We start from the raw sequence: 24,750 nt of genomic DNA, 5'->3' as shown, positions 1-24,750 counted from the left end.
CGCACGCACTTGGGTCTCAACCCTTGACACCGGAAGTACTAATTACCACAACTACAACCAAACTGGGCCACCATTTGTTCCTTTTCTCGATTTCACTGAATCACGTAACCTCTGACGACAAAGACAACCGAAATTTGAAACCTAAAAATACATAGTAATATCTTCTGATCTTTGAAAGGAAATGGCCTAAATTTAGATAAATTACGTATAAATGCAATGACATAATTTGAATAGGGTAGTCTTGGATGTTTTTTTTATAGTAACTTAAATATTAAGCCACAGATTAAAAGGAGTGGAAAATGACTGTTCTCATCACCTACTGTTCTCACGACTGTTTTTTTTTTTTTTTTTTTTTTTAATGAGACATATTTTTATTTTTATCGTCACACCCAACCACAGTTTTAAGACAGGCACAGAGAACCATCACCATTGTGGTGTTAACTCAAACCGTTTCGACAACTCCTGATTTAACGGTATTGAACCAGGGTCACAAGTATAGAAGCTCTACGAAATAACCATACGAGGATGTCCATACAAAAAGAGCTTCACAATTATTGCGGTCCCACAAGTTTCTCTGTAAGGTCCATCCTCTTCAAAAACCAGTCTCAATCGCATGACATCGAAATCATCACTCGTGGATTGTTGGAAAAGCACAAAGTTCCGTTGGCAAATCAAGCTTAATTGTACAGTATCTACAAGTATAATTATTAGCCCGGGTGACGTAACCTCCTGTAGTCACGCCACTGAGGGGTGGAAGTTTACACTGATCTGAATTACCGCAGACTGTTGAATACTTGATGTAGGTGTCTGGTAATATACACGCAAAGCTGTTGAGTAGAGTAACCGCAACACTGGTCTGGCTGCGAATTGTGATCTTCCAGGCTAGGTTAAGCAAATGGGGCCTCTTTCACACATTTTGTATATTGATATATTTTTGGAGCAAATTCATGTGTTTTGAGATTTTAGCTCCTTTGCTAGTTTTTTTCACATATAGCCTAGACAAACTACTGTATGTATGGTGTATTTATGGAAGAGCTGAAATCAACACAATATTTTAATTTAATAACTTCAAAATAAGTTCACCTCTGAAAGGAACTCTGGCGTGTTGGAAGCGGATGCAAAACAGAAAACTCAGAAGTATGAAACGTCTTCAGCGATTTGAATCCTCTTGTGTGCCAAAGATATGCTGGTTAGATAAGATTATTAAAAGCATCTCCAAAATTTTGATTAACCTCTTCCACAGTTATATAATGGTTATAGGTTATATCCTCTACAACCCAGGTCAAAATGTCTGCATAATTTCCCTCTGACCTCTCCCTAAGGGTGGCTGTACGTCGGCCACATACAGATTCACAAATGGTTTAATAGTGTCCGCTAAAATTATCGAATTCACCAATCCACTCAACAGCCCGGGACAGAAATAAAAAAGCAAAACCAGTACAACACTTTAAGAGTAACTTAGCACGGCTACTCCTTAAACTTAGCGAATCTGTATGCGCACGTAATGTACCTTCTTCATCTTGAGGTGCATACAGGTGCGGTAAGTCTCGCGTACTTCAAGATTAGTATCTAAATGACATACGCAAAGGTTATTTCAAAGCTGATGTTCCAAAATATAATCTTTTTAATGACTGCCACTAATACTTGGTGTAGGTAGTTATTCAAGTGGAAAGAATATTTGCTCAGAAAGCAAATAGAGTATAAAGCTAGTGTTTTCGAGTTGAACTGTAGGACGTAGAACGGATTGTCGGGATCTCAATGAACGTGTGAACCAGTGTCTTGTTGAACTGTTACTCTTGATAGCTATTATTTCATGAAGCTGGAGCCGCAACCCACAGATGCCGTGACTTGAGTGAGGAGCGCTGACTCATCCGGTAGTGTTACTCATCACACACTGCACAACCACACACTACACTTCACAACCAAACACTACACAACCACACAGGGGTGGGGAGGGGGAATTTTGATATAAATTCATGATTCATGATTTGAGGTAATTTAGGAAGTAGTTTTCAAGGTTTGTATACAAGGTGAATCGATAGGAACCATATTTAGGTCAATAGAACCACCTCCATAAGAGATTTAGCATATTGGTACCTGTTTTGTTGTTTGTTTATTTTTGGAGGAGTAGGGGAATTTTTAAAAAAATATGATTTTTGACTTATGACTTGTTGGGTGTCATTTTCAATGGATTTCTACATGCAAAATTGAATGGAACCACTATTTTGTCGATACAACTTCATTATTCATAGATTTGGAGTGCTATCTGAAATAAAATAAAAGATTGTGCACAAAATTAATTATTTAAATATTTAAACATAAAAATTAAAACAATTAACCTAACATCAAGTATTAATTGAATAATTTTATTTTTACAATAAATTCAATTTTCCCCATTATTATAAAATACCCTGCCGCAGCAAACCTACAGACCAATTGAATTTCCATTTACAGTACCTGGCAGAATTTCTGCTAAAATTTTCCCTTGAAACTGTCAGATTTATTTCATATTTAAATAACATTAATTTTAATGAGTACTTAGGTTTGCTGCTACAGGGGAGGTAATGGGGATTGTTTTTATTGAAATTTTGATAGCTTAGTATGAAATAAACAAAATTTCCAAGTTTAGTTGAAATATATCTATAAACAAGCAAACTACAACAGTTCATTTATTTTCCATTAGAATTATATAGGAAATTTAAATTTAAATTTGTTTAGCATCTCCGTTAGGCATACAACAAGGCTCCAATATACTATTTTTTTTCATTTTTTAAGCTCTGCAAAATGGTTTGGAAATAAATTGTGACATTTATTGTTTAGGGGGTCAAAAATGGTAAAACCCAATTTGCACCTCATAAAAGTCCCCATAAACCCCGGTTCCCGAAGTCCGATCATGCTGGTTCGTGAACTCGTTCGAATAAATGTAGGTTTACACGTTTTTACCAAATGTCATCAAAATCGGATCATTTGTGCTCGAGTTATCACGCTAAACGGACACATATACGTATATGAATTTGAAAGGATGTTGTTTTTGACCTCTGGGGACCTCAAATCGAAAAAGTAAATTGGTGCCGGGTCCAGGTCTTAAAGTAGCGCTGACAAAGTTCTTTAGAACGGCCAACCATGTAACAGGTTAAAATGTGTTTCAAATCGAATATGCAGTAATAATTCAAGCAATGTTCACTTAATAAAAAAACAATCTAGATATTCATCTGAAATCCTTTAACGCAGTTAAAATAGTATAGTACTAACCTAAAATACAGGATTGCCATTATACTAAGAATGTGATAACTTTAGGCTTTTTTGAATAATCCCTTTCCTAAACGCCATATACTAAACGCGTATTTGTGACCCCAAGGTACACTGCGAGGTATGATATGAACAGTGACAGGGAAGAATGGTCCAAGAGATTGTTTGGTGAAGGAGCGATTTGTTAGCGACTCCCTTGGTCCAGAGCTGTCTAGTCGTTTATAACCGCCCAAGTTGCACTACGGTGGAGATATGAGGAAACTGCGGGGTCTTGACATGTGTAGCCCCGACACTTGAGCAACTCAAAGTGATGGTGTTTGTATGTGAAATCTTTAATAGTACGAGAAATTTAGACAAACAAACAGTGGAGGACCTCTATTTTGTAGATTCACACTACGATGCGTCCCATGCTAGAGTTGTGTCATTAGTTAACAGACGATTTGCAGTTAGCCCACATTAATCCGGATATCATAATTACGGAATTTGTTTAATCAATGTGGTCAGGTCATTAGACAATTGACTACTTAAGACTTTTTAGTAATATGCCAATTTTAAATATTTTTGCACATATCTACTGTTTGTGTTTTCTGGATTTGGAATACCTTAACCAAGAAAAATAGTGCCTAGGTTCTCGAATACCTACTGCTATATACTTAATGATAACGTTATTTCATTGGGTAAAACATTTCATGAATTTGGACGACCAATTATTACGCAAGGGTGCCAATAAATCAGACCCATAAACTAATTGCTTTACAGTGAAAAACCTGTATCATTGTCATCTGTAGATGATATTTTTGACGTAGTTTTAAGTTGTGTATTAACAAATTTCTATAAAACAAATAACGGATTCTTAACAGTAAAATATAAAATGGAAAATGTTCGTCTTGGAAACTTACACAGTGGTTAGGACCTATAAAGTATTTCAATATTACAATCCTAATAAACAAACACAATCTAATGATGTTAGCATGATGCAAACCTCTGTATGGATATCAGAAGCTTTGTATTTAATCTCGTAGTTAAGTATTTATAATTCTTTAAAATTTAGTGCATCAAGTTAGTATTGATTTTTTCAAACAAATACATCAAAATCTGTAAAAGACACTAGGCCCTATTCAATTTGTTGAGATATATGATCAAAATATCTAATGTAAAATAGATGAGTATAAAATAGATGTGCATTACAGATGAGTAAAAACAGAGACAGTGACTTTAAAAAAAATCAACAACTTATTATTTTAAAAAGTTGGTCGTCCTGTTCAAAAATACTGTACAAACCAAAAGACAAATCGTAAAACAAAGGACAAGAGAATTGTAGTGTCAGCGACCCAACCGGACAGGGAGAAATGGCGGGAGAGATTGAGAGGCATTTAGTAGAGTGGGGCATTTGTCTGCTGGTAGACACAGCCATAGCTATATCACCAGACACTAGACAACACTACACACTACATGTTACACTGATGAACATAGTTATCAAATATGATAGATTGACAGACAATGTGACATTTAGTAGAGTGGGACATTTGTCTGGTGGTAGACACAGCCATAGCTATGTCATCAGACATTAGACAACGCTACACACTACATGTTACACTGATGAACAAGGAGATATGACTGGAGATAATGAGAGACATTTCGTAGAGTGGGGCATTTGTCTGGTGGTTGACACAGCCATGGCTATATCACCAGACACTAGACAACGCTACACACTACATGTTACACTGATACACATTTATAAGGTGTATATATCACTTTTATATCACTAGATACTAGGCAACACTTCACTCTTCATGTTACACTGATGAACAAGGAGATATGACTGGAGATAATGAGAGACATTTCGTAGAGTGGGGCATTTGTCTGGTGGTTGACACAGCCATGGCTATATCACCAGACACTAGACAACGCTACACACTACATGTTACACTGATACACATTTATAAGGTGTATATATCACTTTTATATCACTAGATACTAGGCAACACTTCACTCTTCATGTTACACTGATGAACAAGGAGATATGACGGGAGAGATTAAGATAGATATAGTAGAGTGGGGCAAAAAATATGTCGACTGGATCTGTAGCTCGGATAGGATTTGTAAGGGACGTTAAGTACAGAAAACAACGTTCAAAATCAAATATTTCTTTATAGTAATAATTTTAGTTAAGTTTTAGTTTTTAATTTTACGTATTGTTTATTCATAGAAATGTCAATAGCTTATCAAAGTGTTAATATGTTTATCATTTTTACACCTTAGCAAATATCTTCCGGACCGTATTTCCTGCACCTCTCACATGTGACAAACGACAATTCAAATAGGTCAACAGCCTGATCGAAAATTGTCCATATTGTACTCGATCTTACAAGTGTGTTAGTGTTATTTTATATATAGTACTAGTTTATATGCATTAAATACAATTTAATGAGATACCTAATAGCTTCAATTGTATTTTAATATACAGGGTTATTACAAATGATGTTCCTGATTTTGATTATGAATATTACTGGGTTAATTTGTTTCAAGACTATTTTAATTGGTACCATTGGAAAGAAAAACTCATAAAGTTTTATTTACATTGGTTTGGGTGCATATCAGCTGTTTGTCAAGCCTGTTGTAAGTGTTGTGTAAAGGCTGAATTTGAAGGCAGGAAAGCTTTTTGCCAGTTGGAATATTACATTAACCAATCTGTTATTAGTGTGCAACGATACTTAAGAACCAGGTTTAACGATTATCCTCCTAGTAACCACTATATTGGCAAGTGTCACTTGAAATTTAAGAGAAATGGCTGCATTTGAATGTTACCTGTAGTAGTGTTGAACTTAACAATGTGCTGCCTGAGATATGGAACGAGCTCGGTGGTCCGAATAATGACACACCCCTGAACTGGCCTGCAAGATCTCCGGACATCACCCCCTGATTTTTTTCTTGTGGGGATACATCAAAGATAAGGCGTACACATCACCATTATCAAGCATACTTGAGATCCAGCAACGAATTACCAAAGCTATCGAAACAATAGACCTAGACACACTTTTCAAAGTCTAGCAAGAGCTTGACTACATTATTGACATCTGTCGTACCACAAGGGGTTTCCGTATCGAGCATTTACAGTTATGTGTATCTGTGTCAAAACTTTTTGAGTTTTTCAAAAGTTGTAACCATTTTATTTCTTTCTATAACAAATAAAACTATATTTCATGTATGTATGAAATCATGAACATCATTTGTAATAACCCTGTATATGCTATTTGTTTTTGTGTTCGTCTAAAACAATAATAATTATACCTATATACAATATTGAAAAACATATATTTCATTTTTCGTTTACAAATTGAGGCGCTTTTTGATTATTCCCATAAGGTTCTCGTATTTTCAAAGGTCTTGAAGCTTTCTGTAAGTGATCTACAAACAACGAATGTAGTTTCGTTTCATTTAAATTCGTTTTACAGGTGATCCAGTTCCAGTTGGTGTCACTCGTAGAGGCTGTGATGTCTCAAGAGTTCATCTCTGGTATAGGTGTTTCTGTTGATAAATTGATGATCAGACAATAGAATAGCAATGCCTAACGATTACAAAACATCTTGGTATAATCCTTTACTCTGTCTTTAAGTGTAAGAAGTCCTCAAGTATTTAGAATCTTATACCTTATCTAGAATATTATACCTTCAATGCTATTGTGCTTTGAAATATTAATAAACAAACTTATGTTCTTGAACTTATGAGCCTAAACTTATGCACCTAGCGGAAGGAGTGTAGGTAGATGTATCGAATTATATAAACTGGTATAAAATTGTGTAAACTGGTGTATGGGTTACTGGTTATGATGGATAGGTGCTGATACCAGCTCTGTGGCTTTCTATGTTTGGTGGTGCCAAAATTGACACTGATTATTCAAAGCCGTGCTGGGAACTAGAGGACGGAGATCTTTTACCTACACTATGGGTCTGCCTTGTGAATCGTCAGCAGTTCCAATCGTAACAAAATTGTGAGTGTTTCAAAGCATGTTCCGTGTTTCTTGATAGGCCTGTCGTATCACCAATATTACAAATTGTAGTTTTTGTCATGTACAATATACGTGTTGAAATATGTAACCAACCCATCAAAAAAGCTACTCAAGTGTATATAACATTCTTACTGGATAGAGAGATATATGAAAATGACATTCCAACGATTGTTACAATCGCTAACCGCTGACAGACAGGACTACCATAAACTATAAATAGTCAATTATAAAAATTTTTGGCTATTGCATTAATTAATGTTAAGTTTATGTTTCGAAGGAGGTAAAATTCAAATGTTCAAAGTTATGTGAACGTAAATTTATTCAATACTTTTATGTTGGTTTGTATGTAGCAAAAACAGAAAATTGAATTTTAAGATGTAACTCACCCAAGGTCCAGGTAAGAATGTTACTCTTCATTTTAATTTTACATCATTACTCGTCAAGTTTTCAGCTTTCCCATCGATGCTGCTGTTTTGTGTGAATCTTCGTACAGGCTCTCACATATACGAATACAAACATGAAATAAAAAAGTTTATTAAGATTTAATCAAATTAATAAATAGTTAATTTCATAATTGTATAGTGCTTCGTTTCTGTTTTAAATTCAACATGCTTCTACTTTAAAACCAATCGGTAAATGTGTCGGAGGACCATGTAGGCAAATAAAGTTATATAACTTTTTTGTATTTTAGTTTTGACAAAAACTACTATGAGTTTTTGTCATAGTACTACACTCCTTCCACCTACACTCCTTCCGCTACATAAGTTTCTTTCTTAATATTATAGATACACATCTGTGCCAGTTTAGTTGGGAAAACATTTTTAAATTTTTTTTAACCCTAAAATGTTGGAAATTAAGACACCACATAAATTTTTAAACATTAATTTAAAGTGTAAAGAGTTCCTAAACTGGCCGTCAGAGGATTTTCCAGTTTGCAACACTATACCTCAGTGCCATCTGGTTGTAAACTCCTAAACTAGTTGCAAGCCTAATGAAAACAAAGTGATATTTCGCAATTCGAGAGCTCTTTTATATGAAAGTTAAATCAAATTAATCAATCTTATGCTATATTTTATATCAATTGCACAAGTTACCTAACTATTTACAATTATTTAACAAACTCATAGTAGTTTTTGTCAAAACTAAAATACAAAAAAGTTATATAACTTTATTTGCCTCTCGCAGGAAGTTAAGTGAATTCATACATTGACATGGGAAATCGGTACGTGCTGTAATATCTCTGCTAAGCTGTGACTCGACTCACTAATACAAATCTCAATCTCTGAAAAGCTGTGATTGGACTCGTTCGGGTCCAGGAACGGCTTAAAATTTGATAGTGATAGCCTAGAGATACTTACGCTACATACTGTACTTACGAAACATAAATCCAATCCCATTCCTGCTTCAACTGAAACAAAACATACTATTGAAACCAAATAAAATAGGCCTACGGTATGTAGCCTGCGAATATTTCAAAGTAAACATCCCAAAAAAATATTTCTCAACCCTTTTGAAATGCACCTCTTTGGCAATACCGGTAACTTAGTAACAAGGTCAATATTTTTTATATGTATTACAAACGTTTAAAATGAAACTGTCTTTAAATATAAAAAAATACTATCATTGACTATACACAGAAACTATTAACATAATACCCCCGCCGCAGCAAACCTGCAAACTAAGCGAATTTCAACTTGTCTGATTACATTTTTACTAAAATGTTTCTATAAATAAGACACAATATTTATTCCAAATTTCAATAGGTAACGTTAGATTTAACGAGTGCTTAGGTTTGCTGCTACGGGGAAGGTAAAACGTGTTTTTTGACCATAGGATGTTTTTTGTCCAATGTAGTAGGATGAAATAAATAAATTTGCCAATATTTATCAACATATATTCATAAACAAGTAAACTACAACAAATTTCATTTTCTCCATAAGAATAACATGAGAATTTTAAATTACACTGTACTTAATTTTCTCTGTGCCCGTTAGGGTTGTATCCCTATGTATGTATATCACAAGTTTTGTATTTAATCTAGTAGTAAAGTATTTACATTTCTATAAAATCTAGCGCACCAAGTTAGTATAGGTTGTTATCAAACAAATACAACAGAATCTGTAAAAGACACTATTCAATTTGTTGAGATATATGATCTGATATATGATGAAATGTCTACATACTTTTGAAATTTCAGCACTTTAAGAGAGTAAATTATTTATTTTTAAGCTCTACAAAATGGTTTGGAAAGAAATTGCAAAATCTTTTGTTTCTAAGGTCAAAAATGATAAAACCCCATTTTTACCCCATAAACCCCCCCTCCCCCCTAAACCCATGTTCCGATTATGCTGGTTCGCGAAATCGTTCAAATAAACGTAGGTTTACGCGTTTGAACTAAATTTAATCAAAATCGGATCATTTTTGTTCGAGTTATCGCGCTAACGGACACATAAATAGATATGAATTTGAACGGATGGTGTTTTTGCCTCTGGGGACCTCAAAACGAAAAAGTAAGTCGGTCCCGCGTCTAGGTCTTACCATGAGACCTACGGTAATAGCTTATTCCCTATATAGGAAATTCGTTCAAATGTGATGAAAAAACAAGGTAAAGTAAGTAACTTAACTTTCAACATCCAGACTGATTTGAGTTTACAAAGCGAACACCCACCAAATATTTTATTTAATTTAATTGTCATATTGAAGGGACTTCTCCAATACCTCGTCTTATAGCCTTATAGTTGTAATTTTTGTTCTAGATAATGTAGATGATAAACCTAGTATAATGATGCCCAAAACACACTATTACGACATTATTGATCCCTATTATACTAAACAAATTGTTTATTTTGCTACTGCCCAATAGAATTTACACGATTGTTTCTTTATAGTCCAACAAATTATACTTTTAAAATGTATTGCTCCTTTTCCTAACATTTTACTCAATATTATGTTGTGTGCTAAGTTAGTTATTTATACTACAAATTATACATTTCAAGTGATTTATTTGGATTTAGCCCTATTAGGATTATACGTACAATTACAACCTATACGTCTGTAGACTATTGTTATAAACACTCCATACCCGAGTATTTACTCCATAAAATAGTAACATTACCCTTTATATCCACACATTTGACGTGACGTGACAATCTCTTACTCTTGAAGCCTTGAAGTCATGTTTCGGATTTTTTTTTATTCCATCTCCTCCAGGTCGTCCAGTCGTATCAGGAAATGACGGACCCGCTTGTATATACCAAGAATATAATAATATAATATTTTTAACTAGGCTCCGTTGAAATTACTGTGTGCATTGATTGAATTAATATAAACTTAGTTTTAAATATCCATGGAAACAAAAATCAATCGTCTGCATGAAAACCTACCGTCAAAAGGTATAAACAAATACAACAATGATTTGGACAAAGATTTGTTTATGAATCAGTATTTTGTACAACCGTAATAATTTAAAACCTTGCAAAACTCAAACTGTGATATACTGACACGTTTTCAACGGTAAAATAATTAATTTAACTAAAACAAATTAACTAGTTAAGTAAACAGTGAGAGCTCCATCCCACTAGCCATTAATGATCTCATGTCACATTTTAGACATACATGTTCTGTTTCCATTGTCAATTATGGTAGTGTTTTATCTACGACAGATTCGAAGAATAATTTATAATAAAATATTTGTGTAAAAATAATAGTCGTAAGTAAATTTAGTATTTAATTCAGAGTATTGTTTATTTTTTGAAATAGTAATACTGTACCTTATTATGTGTTTAAAATTTTATCATTTCAACACCCACAACTTACACCTCACTCATCTCACGAACGATTCATATAAATCCACAGCCTGATCGATCTCGTTGACGTATTCATGGGAACCGCGCGGGCGGCAAGTGGAAGGAGTGATTGTTTTCGATAAAGAAGGCGGTATTGAGATGCATTGATGGCGGCCCCGGGGAGCTATCCGCCACAATTGTACCCGCAGTCCCGCTTAGACTTGCAGATCAGCCAAGACTCGGGTCGGGTTCAAAGCAAATTGAAATCAGGAGGATCGGGATCGGCGACGACAACCGAACCCGGGAAAAACAGCCCTATTGGCGGGAGTCTTCCCCCTCTCTCCGCCCGTTTTCAATTTTCCCTCTCGAGGGCCCTTGTTATTCTATCAGGTGATGCTGATTTCCCCGCGTCTATCGAGTTTCGCCGCGATCGCTTTCATTATTTTGGATTGTTACAGGGATTATGTTTTCGGTTTGTTTTATGATGAAATAATGTTGGGTTTACATAATTCAGTTATACCAAGTGCGTCACTAGTTCATTTCTTGAAGATTTGATCTTTTTCTTAGAGGAAAATATGGTTTGACATTCCGAAGGATGTTGTTTCGATTAGTAGAGGTAATTTTGTACCTATTTGTCACTGGCCTATTAAAAAATATATTTTCATTCAGAACGTTCTAACGCTTTTTGGTGTCCAAAATAAATATACATATGTATAAATTAAATTAAAAAACAATTTTCTGTTTTCTATCAAACCTAGTAATCTATATCAGGATTATATTAGCACACAAGAAATAGCCTAATGTATCGTCACATTTGTTATTTTTTTAAGGCAATTGTAAATAAATACGAACTCGTTCATGTATATTACCAGATGTTTCTAACCATCATCCATATACTCAACACTATATTGAGCTATGAAATAAATAAATGGAAACAGTGTAACCCAGTGAACACCTCCCTAAGTTCTCTCAAACTGCAAGAAGCGACACAAATAAGCCGGTAGAAAATCAACATAATTGCAGAAAACACAAACCGGAAATGCCAGTTGTACAACAATGAATCAAAATCAAGCCAATCAGCATTTCGGCAACAGGGTGCACGACGATGACGTCACGGCGGTTACGTCACAACAATTAACAGCAGGAACCGGGAGTCGCAATTTACGTTTCCCGTTTGCCGTTTGTCATTGGCACCGTGAGACTGGAGTAATCAGAGCTGAGGTCAACTGGGCCCATTGACACCAATTGCACCCACAGCGCAGTTGATACACATACGAGGCGCGCCAACGTCCACCATTCATGAATGTGATTCATGCGAGCAAACGATACTCCAAGATGAATGCATGATTGAGTTGATGGAATGAATTAAAAGGGCACGCTCCTAGTCTCCTTTTCTTGGCTGAAATGAAATGAAATGAAAAATATCTACTCCTCTCTTAACTAATTCGCAAAAATTCTAACAAAGATTGACGGCCAGACTAATAATCCTTGAGGAAACGTTGGTCGATGGTTATTCATACCCGTTGGATTAAAAATTCCCTCTAAATAAATGTTGTAGCCTTTACCGTTGTCCATCCTTATATAATAGTTCTGATTACTATGATTTAGTTTCAGGAGGATACTTTATTTTAGCCGAATATTCTGTTGAATACTTACTTGGCTGCGTAATAAATAAAATAACAGGATATGCGAAACCTTTACACCTACAGAACATCAACACAACACAACGAAGTAAGTTGGCTGGCCAAATAACGTCTCCGTGAACGTGTGTCAACTCCTCAATAGTCAATTTATCCCGGTTCAAAATGGAAAATATGGTTCAAAATATGTGGGTGACTGATATACATAACTATGTAAATAAGCATGAAAGTGTACACTTTATGGACTATTTGAGGTTCACGATCGAATGGATTTATCTATGATTTATGTCCCAGAATTAATTTAACAATTTTATAAGCTTGTTGGGTTGAGTAAAAAAAACTTCTTCATCATACTATGAGAAGCGCTATTTTAATGTTCACATATAAATATATTTCGTGACGTTTTATTACATAGAGAAATTAAAAACAGATTATTTGGTCTGTAGTCTGTGGTGATGAGGATGCCGCCACTCAACACTCAACCGTTCATCCAGATATTGAGATATTTATTTTCAATCCACACCCGAGAGCGGGAGTGGAGTGAGCATACGGACTGAAACAACGCTCAGTTGCGTCTAATCTACTCCATTCCCTCATAACGGAAGAAAGGAAGAACGGACTTGATGGAACCAGGTCGACTGAGCATTTCCCTGAGTATCAGGACGACAGAACATAGCAGCTACTTTTGGACATCTCTGTCTTACAAAACATTGTCTCAACACTTTGACGCCATTGATCCTAACCTCGCTTTTGCTAAAGATATTTCCAAATTTATGTATTGATGATTTTACTAAATGCCCCCGCTACAGCAAACCGGTGGAAATTCTTTAAAATGCATGTGTGAAAAACTGTTAATACAGTAAAAATATTACTCCTATTTTATAAAAATGAAACTTAAATTTGACTCGATAGACGATTTTGAAACTAGACTCTCCGTGAAATCATCAATATACGTGATTCAATTAATTTGATATAACGGACGATTACTTAAGATTAAACTTTAGAAATGACAAATAAAATGTCAACATAAACCATATTCCTTATTTCTTACATCAAAACAACACTGTGAACTATTATTGTTTTTTTTTTTACAAAACAATTGAAACATATGACTGACTATTTATTTTAGTCAGTAAACAGACTTTTGGCAAACTTAGTGAGGTTTTTTTAGATTAATCATAGTACGTCACTAGATGTTATTAGTATAAGATTCGGGCGAGTGACGTCATATGGTTTGGTTTATGTTTATGATCCATCCTGTTTTCTGTTCTAATATCCATGGGACAATATAAAGTGTAATGTAGAGCAATATCCTCAACTGAGAGTCCAATCTCAACACCTGATCCACAATCTGTATCTCATACAACATGCATCGCCTCTCTAGAGCACCTTGGTGTTGAGGTGACAGCCTGAAAATACATTATAAACATAATACTATGATTTCAATCAAACAGTTGCAGCAAGCAAAAAAGTGTAGTTTCTAAAGGACTTGGACTACAGAATGACTACTTGAATGTAATATTGGAATAATCACTTTATTTGCATACTCATATTCATATACTTAACAGTTATACCTGGGGTCCGAGCGCTGCTCGGGGAAAATCATTAGTGTACTCTGAGAGCAGTCTTTGGTCTTAGGTCTATGTATCATGTATCCTAATAAAAAATATATTTCTAATAACAGAAAATAGTAATAGGCTACAGTATCGTAGTTGACTTTGTTTATGTAAGCAGCACCTATGACTTTTAAGTACTGCAACAATCTTGTTGATATTATTTAACCAACAAACCCATTAATCAAAGTTAACAATTAAAAATTTATTAATATACTATATTTTAATGAGAATTTTATTCATTTCCACAACAAATCAATTTATGAAAATAAATAGGTTCACAATTATTGAAACTGGAACTTTTTATTTACCAAAACAAATTAATATTTCTACTGTATTGTATAGGTTTGGATTTTAAAACTAAAGATACATTTCTTGTTTTAATATCGCATATTCTAGTTAAATTTTATTTTTTATTGACTAGTTTGGCTAACGGCATTGGCCCCTAGTCCAATGCCATTCATACATAATGTTAATATTTTCATGATTTACTGTTTTCATATCTAAATTTATGTTTTAATACGATTCACCAAACGGAATTACCGAGAGAAATCAGAATATTTCACCACAGCTGTGTACGGCCAAGTCCCGGCCTTTACCATGTAAATCGTAGCCCGGGGGCCAAAGACTGGCGATTCGTCCGGGAAAATATGCAGACATCAAATGTTCCAGACCCTTTCCTAAACAAATTGCCGTTCGACAAGTTTTTGCAAGAGCGCTTAGCTTTGATAAAGATCCTCTCTGAATCTTTGATCGTGCTGTTTAACGTTGTAGTGACTACATAAGCGATTTTATCTAAATGCTAAAGACGGTAGTTCACGTTTAGAATTGGGCTTCTTTGATCTTATACGTAAATCACAATATGGTATGTTTATTTTGAATTTTGGAATAATTGAGGAATTTATGTTTGACGTTTTGAGTGTAAAGTTACAATATTTGTTGGGGAACTCGTTGTGAAACTATTCTCTGTTATTTGGTTTGAATTAATTATATGTTTTTTATGTTTCAGTTTGGTTTTTATCAACGAGGAGTTATTTTACAGTTTCAGTTTTGTGCTTTGAATGTCGAAGCGGCGAAGCCCTGGGGGCGAATTTGGTTAAAACTAAAAAACATGCATCGAAAGAGTCATGACTTTCAACTGATTTTTTTTATTAAAAATACATAGAAAAAAAAGAAAAAAGAAACCCACATTTAGAGTTTTAACAACAACAAAAAACTGTATAAATGATTTGATTATTCTAATCAAATTCCTATTTTATTTTGTTAAGATTATGAACCAAACCAATTCTGTCGTATATTGCCTAATAATTAACTTTTACAACCATTCTTAAATCAAATATATTCATTATTTCCTTCACCCACCAGACGGTACACAAGTAAAACAGACACCGCGTTTTAGAAAGAAAATTTATTATATAAACTTTATGTACTCAATTTACTAACGTCCTTTCGATGTAATAATAGTACTGTAACAACAAAACTACAATACGTTTCCAAAGGTCTAACTTATCTAAACTACCTATTGTGATTTTTTTTTTATAACCTATCAAGTTTTCATAGACGTAAAAACACAAAACACTCATGCCACATTTAAAATGTTAGATACCCTCGCCGCAGTGAACCTGCAGACTAAGTGAATTTTCATCTACCTGGCTGGAATTCCACTAAATTATTCCCTTAAAACTGTCAAATTTATTTTCTATTTAAATATCATTACTTTTAATGAGTACTTAGGTTTGCTGCTACAGGGACGACAATGAGGCATGTTTGAACAAAATATTTATAGCTTAGTATAAATTAAACAAGTTTTCCAAAATTTCATTAAAATACGTACATTGAAAAGTAAGCTACAGTGCAACAGTTTATTTATTCTCCATAAGAATAACATGGTAATTTTAAATTTACACTTTCTGGAATTTTCCCCTAACCGTTAGGCATACAACAGCGCTTCAATATACTAAATTATTTGTTTTTTTTAGCTCTACAAAATTGTTTGTAAAGAAATTGCAATGTTGTTATGGTGAAAAATGGGAAACCCCATTTTTACCCCATAAACCCCAGTTCCCATAGTACGATCATGCTGATTCACGAAATTATTCGAATAAATGTAGGTTTACAAGTTTATACCAAGTTTGATCAAAATCGGATCACTTTTGCTCGAGTTATTGCACTAACGGACTTACACACACATACAGTATATATACATATATGAATTTTAACGGATGGTGTTTTTGGCCTCTGGGAACCTCCAGGTCTTACCATGAGGCCCACGGTAATAGCTTATTCCCAATATGGAAAATTCGCTAAAAACATTTGCAAATACATAAAAGTATACTTATACTTAACACCCATTTAGGGAACTACGTAAAATCTTCAGACAAATTTTAAATTAACTCAATCCTACATGCATTTAATACAGGCCCGAAAAGAAAACAACACATAACCTAATAACATTGCTCCTGACAACTTTTCAAAAGTTTCATCTATCAAAAAGCATGATCCCGTCACACAGGTGAGGCTATGAGCCGATCAGCGCCTATTAATCTAGGGGCTCAGCCCAGCGGTAATTGGGCTCCCTAATAAATCTATGGCGAATAGCGTCCTGAATAATTTTGCAATGTCGGGCTTACCAGGTGATTGTACTGGCGATCCTAATGTGCACCCCCCACTCCCCCCACCCTAGTTTGGTCAGCAGCATTACCGATGGCCGATTTTACCGGCTTTATCCTTTGTGCGAATGATTTGTGGCGAAAATAGGGTGAAATTGTTCATTTGATTGTCGGCAGCTCGAATTACTTCTTTGTGAGAGGGAAGGTATTTTCTGAAGTTTTGTGTAGAATTAGGTTATTTGAATTTGTGGATTTTTCAGCGAATTTGTTGTGATATGCTGTTTTATTAATTGGAATATCCGTATTATGTGCTGATAACTCAATAATTATTCTGTAAATAAACCATAGGTTAAATATAGGTCTAATGAATAGGTGTGAAGTATTAGGTGTGAAGATGTATGCTGTACGTGTGATTATGATTGTTTTTTAAGTTAGTCTTAAGAAATTTTATTTGGCCTGTTTGGTGGTTGAAGCATAATTTTGTCGTGAAATCCCAGGGTCAAAACCTCCAATCAAGTATTGCTCTTGGCCATACAATAGTGTCGTGACGCGTTAGCTCGAAGCTAACTAAAGCTGAGAATACACCTTTGAAAAGTCATAGAGAGACATATCATGTATAATTACGGTCAAAATATATCTGTTTTTGCCTACGTATGACATACTATATCGACGCTCATTCATCGAGTACGAACTGATAATGTATTAACAATGCGTCTATTATATTAAGAACACATTTTTAGAAGTGTAAGAATTTTACAACATTTTTAATAGATTTGTTAAAAATTACGTGTAATTTTGACATAAGATAACAACATTATTTCATAAGAGAGTTTAAGCCCAGACTTGAACTCCGGTGTGTTAGTGTCGTATATAGGCTTTAACAAATATCCAGTTCTTTTCATTTTGCTGTTTCAAGTACAGTAAGCACTTTTGGTAATCAACGCGAGTCCAGACATGCTCATCTTATAACATTTAAATTTAAAAATTAGTAAACAAAATGTTTCAATTATTTGATATTCAAATTTGCTTGTTTGTTGTTTAAAACAAAAATCTTTTTTCTAACTTATTTGTGATACACTTTCCTATAATTTAAGTATTTGAGTCGTCATGATATACTTTTAATATCGTAAATACAAGTTTAGGCCTATATCTGTATAGCAATATTTTCATCGTTCTCCTTTACATTTCCATCGAGCTCTCAGTGAACTTGTCAAACTTTATACATTCAACCAATGAATCACAATTAAAATATACAGCGGCGAATGCAAAACAGCAAATCTCTAACAGAAACAGAGCTCTGTGGAAATAGAAAACCGTCGGCCATAAACCAGACCCGTCCCCGGTCGACGGCAAATCACCACAATATGTAAATAGGCGTCATAACTGAACGATGTAGATTGGACGTTGTACTATGGTATTGATATTGCTAAAATCACCGTAGGGACCGACCATTCGATCGTTCCGTTCCGATGTTCCGCCGTTCTGCTGTTCCGCTCCCATTATTACTGCACAACAACACTGGACGTGGAACGATGGTTTCTGTCCTCTCGGGCGCTAGAAGGAAAATATAATGTGTTGGGTTTTGTATTAATCACTGAGGAATTAGATGCGTGTGTTTTGCAATTATTGTGCAGCATTTAAGTTAATAAAAAAATAGCATTATGATTAGGATTAGCGAATAGATAATACAATTTAATTAAAGCAACATAATATTTACACGTGCTCATATGTTATATCCTTCCCTGCGAACTACAACAATTTGTCGATTCTCCCATGCACACCCTCGTGAGAGCAAAAATAGATACATGTTTTTATCAAATGTTATTACCGATTGATTAATGTCATATTGTAGGTAAATATCCAGATTTGATCAAATTTTGAAAATAGGATGTGCTCAATTTCAGTTTGGATGATACTAATTAATATAAGTAGTATACGGTTTAGCATACCATCTAATATTTGATTATAATATTTGTAGTAGTAAAATATCCAGATAATATATTACATAACTGTTCTATTTCTAATACAAGAATATTAAACACACATCTTGTTTCAACAATCTCTATTTCCAACTAAACTAATGTTTACCAAAACATGTTTACAAAAATCATCTGTCAACAAAAGATATTTAAACACAAATAAATCATATGACTAAAAGAACATACTTAATACAACATCCCGCCTCAAGATGTCTACATCTTCATGAAGCTCGGTACCGCCTCGGTATCTTGATGGACCTTCCGTAATGGGTAACTGTGCCAGCGTCTGGACGATCACGTGAGTTAGATGGACAATTAAGGACCGTAGATGAACAGTTTGAAAGAATACAATCTTCTCCGTAGTATGGTGCAGGAACTAAGAACTTCTGGTTTCGTCGAATGGTTTTCTTGTCAATGTCCACAAGGTAGGAACGTGGTTCGTTCAATTTCCTGACTACTTTACCATGTCTACGTAGATCTGTGATCCATACCATGCTTCCCTCTTCTAATTCACTTAAACCCCTCGTTCCATGTCGTTTATCAAATTGCATCTTATACTTTGACTGGTACTTATTCTCCCTCTCAAAAAAGTCTTTATTTTCCACAGGATTTCCAACCAAAGTAGATGGAAGATTGTCTCTTATTTTCCCTCCAAACATAAGTTCTGGAATCAATGGTTCACTGTGATTAGTTGAGTTCTGAATACACACTGGACACGATTTGCTTTTTCTTTCTATTTCTTGAGAAATTCCAGGCCACCACATGGTTTCCAAAGCACGTTTCCTTGTTTTTGTGATTCCCAAGTGTCCACTGTGAAGCCTCTCAAGCATTTCCGCTCGTAGTTCATGAGGTATTATCATCCGAGTTCCTCGAAGCAATAACCCATCAATACAACTTAACTCATCTTTCACGTTAAAGTATTCTTGAATCTCATTAGGTAAACTTGATTTTCCAGGCCATTCGTCTAAAATTTTTAGCTTGAGTTGTGCACATATTGGATCCCTCATTTGTGAGTGAAGTACTTTTGTCACATTTTCATCTGTAGTGTTTATTCTAATCATACTGATTTCATGGACGAAGGCTTCCACTTCTTCTGTCAATTCGCCATCTTCATTAGCCGGAATAGGACATCTCGATAGCAGATCTGCTATGGCAAGGTCTTTTCTTGGGGTCCAGGTCATGCGATAATCGTATCTCATCATACGCATTCGGAATCGCTGTAGCCTCGGTGAGAGCTCGTCCAAATTTTGTCTTTTGAAAATTGAGACAAGCGGTTTGTGGTCGCTCTCAATTGTGTACATTTTACCCATCAGGAAACATTTTAAACGGTCACTTGCCCAAGTGCACGCAAGCGCTTCTCTCTCAATGTTACTGTAGTTTTCTTCAACAGGCATTAGAGTCCGAGATATATATGCCACAGGTTTCTTGTTTTCTCCTTCAACTTGTAGTAAAACCGCTCCAAGACCTTTTTTTGAAGCATCACAAGAAAGAATCGAGGGCTTTTCCGGATCGTAAACAGTTAAACATGGCTCTGATGATAAAATCTGTTTCACTGTGACAAAAGCTTTTTCCTGAGTTGGTCCCCAAAAGAAATCGTTTTTAGTCTTTAACAAGCTCGTAATTGGCTCTAAAATCTCACTGCAGTTCGGAATAAATTTAGCCAGAAAAGTGATCATGCCCATGAATCTCTGGACTTCATTAGCATTACTTGGGGCTGGTAAGTCCACAACTGCTTGTACCTTGCTTGGATCAGGCTTGATTCCTTCCTTAGACAGCACAAACCCCAAAAATGTCACAGTCTTCTTGCAGAACTCAGACTTCTGCTTATTCAAAGTAATTCCATTAGCTTGCACTCTCTCTAGAACGGCTCTAAGACACTCGTCGTGTTCCTCTTTCGTTCTTCCCCATATCAAACAGTCATCAATGTGCACTAAACAGTTCTTTGCCCCTTCTAAAGCTTTTGACATACGGCGCTGAAACTCTTCATGAGCAGATGTAATTCCAAAAGGTACCTTACAGAATTTATACCTCCCGAAAGGGGTGATAAATGTTGTGTAATCTTGAGACTCCTCTGCAAGGTTCAGTTGCCAGAAACCGGAATTCGCATCGATCTTGCTGAAGTACTTGGCTCCCGCGATCTGGGACAATGAAAGTTCAATCTTTGGAATAGGATAAAACCGACGTTTCACACTGTTGTTGAGTTTGGATAGGTCCACGCAGATCGTAACCCCACCTCTCTTTTTTGCGCAAACTACCATTGGTGCGCACCAATCAGTTGCGTGTTCAACTGGGACAATCACTCCTTTTTCAAGCATATTCTCTAACTGCTCTTTCACCTTGCTTTTTAAAGGTATTGGTACAACCCTGGGGGTAGATATAGCATAAGGAACTGCATTCTCCTTCATTTCTATCTTGTACTCTCCTTTCATATTTCCCAATCCTTGATATAAATTAGGGTACTCAGTAACCCAGTCAATATCTGATGAATCTACAGAAAAGATCCTCTTCACCAGGTTCAGCTCTTCACAGGAACGTCTGCTAAGAAGTGGAACAGTGATCTCCTCAGAAATATACGCATGATCATAAATTGATACACCCTTATGTTCAAGCTTCAGCCTTAAAGTTCCCAAAATATTGATTCGTTCTTTCTTCTTTGCACTGTACACAGGGGATTTGCACTTTCCTAGAGGCAGAGTCTTAATAAAATCACCAAGAACTCCTACTGGAATCATGGTTACATCAGCGGCTGTGTCAAGTTTAAATTTTATAAGCCCTAACACTTGGTTTCCACAGCTTGCTTTTACCTCCTGGGCCCAGGCTCTGTCATTGTTTTCTATATTCCCGATGAAAATCTCAGGAACCTGTAGATCTCCACAGTCTGAAACTTGCTGTTCGATTTCTTTAACAACGTTTTTGTTTTTTCTCATCCACTTTTCGCGGTAGGGACAGCATCGAAAAAAATGTCCAATCTCGGAACATTTGTCACATTTGGCTTTCCTAGCAGGACATTCGGCCAGTGATCCGTGCCAATCATAACCACATTTCCTGCACTTCTTTGTATTTTCTGCATCCTCGATGTATTTCTGGTCACAAACTCCTTCTGTCCGATTCGGTTTACCGTTTTGAACTGACGTTTTATTTACCAAAAAAACATTAGTATTGGCAAGTTCACGTTTTTGGCGTTCTAGCTCCTCATGTTGGCGCAAAGTATTAATTGCTTTCTCCAGAGTCAATTGAGATTCCAGCTGGAGTCTATCACTCAGACCCTCATCTTGCATACCAATAATGAGGACGAGAAGCATCATCTCATCATTTAGTTCACCCCATGCACACGTTTTCGCAAGGCCATGCAAATCTGTTATAAATTTTTCAGATGGATCACTCCCTTGCTTGTGTCTCAAAAATTTTGATCTCTCATAAATTATATTCCGTCTTGGCACAAAGTATTCATCAAAGGCTCTAAGAGCCTCGTCATAAGAATTAGGTTTTGGTGAAAACGAATCGAAAATATCTTCACTTCTACTACCCATTACAAACAAAAGTACATCGATTTGCCGAGCGTCGGAAGTGCTATCCAGACCGCAACCCCGTCTGTACCTTTGAAAGCGATTCCTCCAGGAATGCCACTCATTCGGAGTAAAAGAGAACGTTTCTGGAGTTGGTAACGTGATATTGACCATCGGAGTAGGAGTATACATAGCTGCATCATTTTCTCGGTTCGTATGTCCCAATGCAAAACCTCGTGACTCATCTTTAGTCTTTCTAGAGTCCCTTTCTGAAACGTAGTTGAGTTCACTTTGGGTGTCGTCCTCACCGTTATCCTCATACCTTTGCCTCCGAGTATTTCGTTTTTTTCTGCCCTTACTTGACATTATGTGTGGTTTTAGACTTTCAGTTCGATAAAAATCCACTAAGCTGCCACCATGTTCTATTTCTAATACAAGAATATTAAACACACATCTTGTTTCAACAATCTCTATTTCCAACTAAACTAATGTTTACCAAAACATGTTTACAAAAATCATCTGTCAACAAAAGATATTTAAACACAAATAAATCATATGACTAAAAGAACATACTTAATACAACAATAACAATAACTACAAAAAAGCGACAATGTCCTTGCAAAGCCTGGTGATGGCTCAACTAATTATGAGGTTATACTATAAGTAGTTACCACAGGGAACATTTGGCTTACCAACATTCAAACCACTAATAGTGCAAAAGGAAAACTTCGCTGATTTACAATTTCGTACTGTGATAATAGCAAAAAGTTTAACTGTTGTGCAAATTTATAATAATGCAGTAATACGAGAATGTTACCTTTATAAAAATAACTTATCATTTTATTGTATTTTATTTTTTTATTTTGTTTTTCATATGCACTACGATGCTACAAAAACCCTGGATTTATAAACCCAGCACACTCTGTAAAATGCAAAAAAGAATTGAAAAAACTATCTAGTGTGAGAACTTGGCCAGATAGGTTGGTAACTTGGGCTCAGCTCCGAGTACATCCATCACCCAGGCCCGAGGTTTGGGGCGACAGGCGAGAGAAAATGTGAGAAAATCCTGGAGAAAACTCTGAGAAATCCGGGAGTTGAGCCGAGGTTGTGGGAAAAGCAAGGTGGTTATGTCTAATGACCGGCAAGGGTCGATACTTACAACATGTTCGAAGATAGAGAGATACAGGGTTGGGGGGTGTGTTCCATTTGTCGAGTCAAGCTGTAAATATTGTTAATTTAACTGTAATAACTGTAAAACGGTTTTATTAATCGAAATAGTGGATTTTTAACTTTTTTAGCGAATTTCCCTATAGGGAAGTAGCTATTACCGTAGGTGGCACGGTAAGACCTAGACCCGGGACCGATTTACTTTTTCATTTTGATGTCCCCAGAGGCCAAAAACACCATTCGTTCAAATTTTTATATATGTATATATATATAGACTTATATATATATATATATATATATATACGTCCGTGAACGCGATAACTTGAGTAATTTTTGTCCGATTTTGATGAAATTTGGTTTAAAGGTGTAAAGCGGGATAAACTTGAATGAGTTCGCGAACCAGCAAAATCGGACCATGGGAACGGGGCTTTACGGGGGGTTTTATGGGGTAAAAATTGGTTTTCCTCACTTTTGACCCTCAAAACACAGAATTTCCCGATTTCTCTTTAGACCTTTTTAAAGAGCTTAAAAAAACAAATAATTTAGTATATAAAAGTATTTTTGTTCGATTAATAGTAACGGAGAAAATTAAAAAAAAATTTAAATTTAAAATTCCCATGTTATTCTTATGGAGAATATTGTCAAATGTTGTAGTTCGCTTGTTTATGGATATATTTTTATCAAACTTGGCAAATTTATTTATTTTGTACTAAGCTATCAATATTTTACTCAAAAACACACTTTATTAGTTTCCTTGTAACAGCAAACCTAGGTACTCGTTAAACCTAATGTTATTAAAATATATTTAACTGAAAATCAATTCAGACAAATGGAAATTCGCTTAGTCGGCAGGTTTGCTGCGGCGGGGGTATTTATTACTCAATTCGAGCCAGTCGTTCTCATTTGTTTGCGAAGGATGGTCTTTTTGGCTTCTGGGGACCTCAAACGAAAAGTTAAATCGGTCAGGGGCGTATGTCTTACAATGATACCTACGGTAATAGCTTATTCCCTATAGGAAATTAAAAACTAATCGATGAACCAAATTACCTTAATTTTAAACTATAAATATACCCGCGAAAGCCTTTTTTTTTTGTAATGCATCCAAACCAATAACCATCATTAAGTAGTGTTCGAGTGAAAATATTATGTTATACGACTTAATAGTTTCTGCACGGCGAAAGCATTGACATCAA

General features: G+C 35.4%; 1 protein-coding gene across 1 annotated transcript; it reads right to left on the bottom strand.

Annotated features, from left to right (window-relative positions):
• Window positions 1–19,105: 19,105 nt before the first annotated feature.
• Window positions 19,106–22,756, bottom strand: LOC129000367 (uncharacterized). Its single transcript, XM_054427331.1, has one exon. It carries the CDS (start codon window positions 22,754–22,756, stop codon window positions 19,106–19,108), a length of 3,651 nt encoding a protein of 1,216 aa, XP_054283306.1.
• Between the last annotated feature and the right edge of the window lie 1,994 nt (window positions 22,757–24,750).

The sequence above is a fragment of the Macrosteles quadrilineatus genome, unplaced genomic scaffold (assembly GCF_028750875.1).
Source record: "Macrosteles quadrilineatus isolate MER2022 unplaced genomic scaffold, UCM_ALF_1.0 Scaffold_8__2_contigs__length_117827958, whole genome shotgun sequence".
Lineage (NCBI taxonomy): Eukaryota > Metazoa > Arthropoda > Insecta > Hemiptera > Cicadellidae > Macrosteles > Macrosteles quadrilineatus.
The sequence above is the reverse complement of the archived record's forward strand: the minus strand, read 5'-3'. Positions and strand labels throughout refer to the sequence as shown.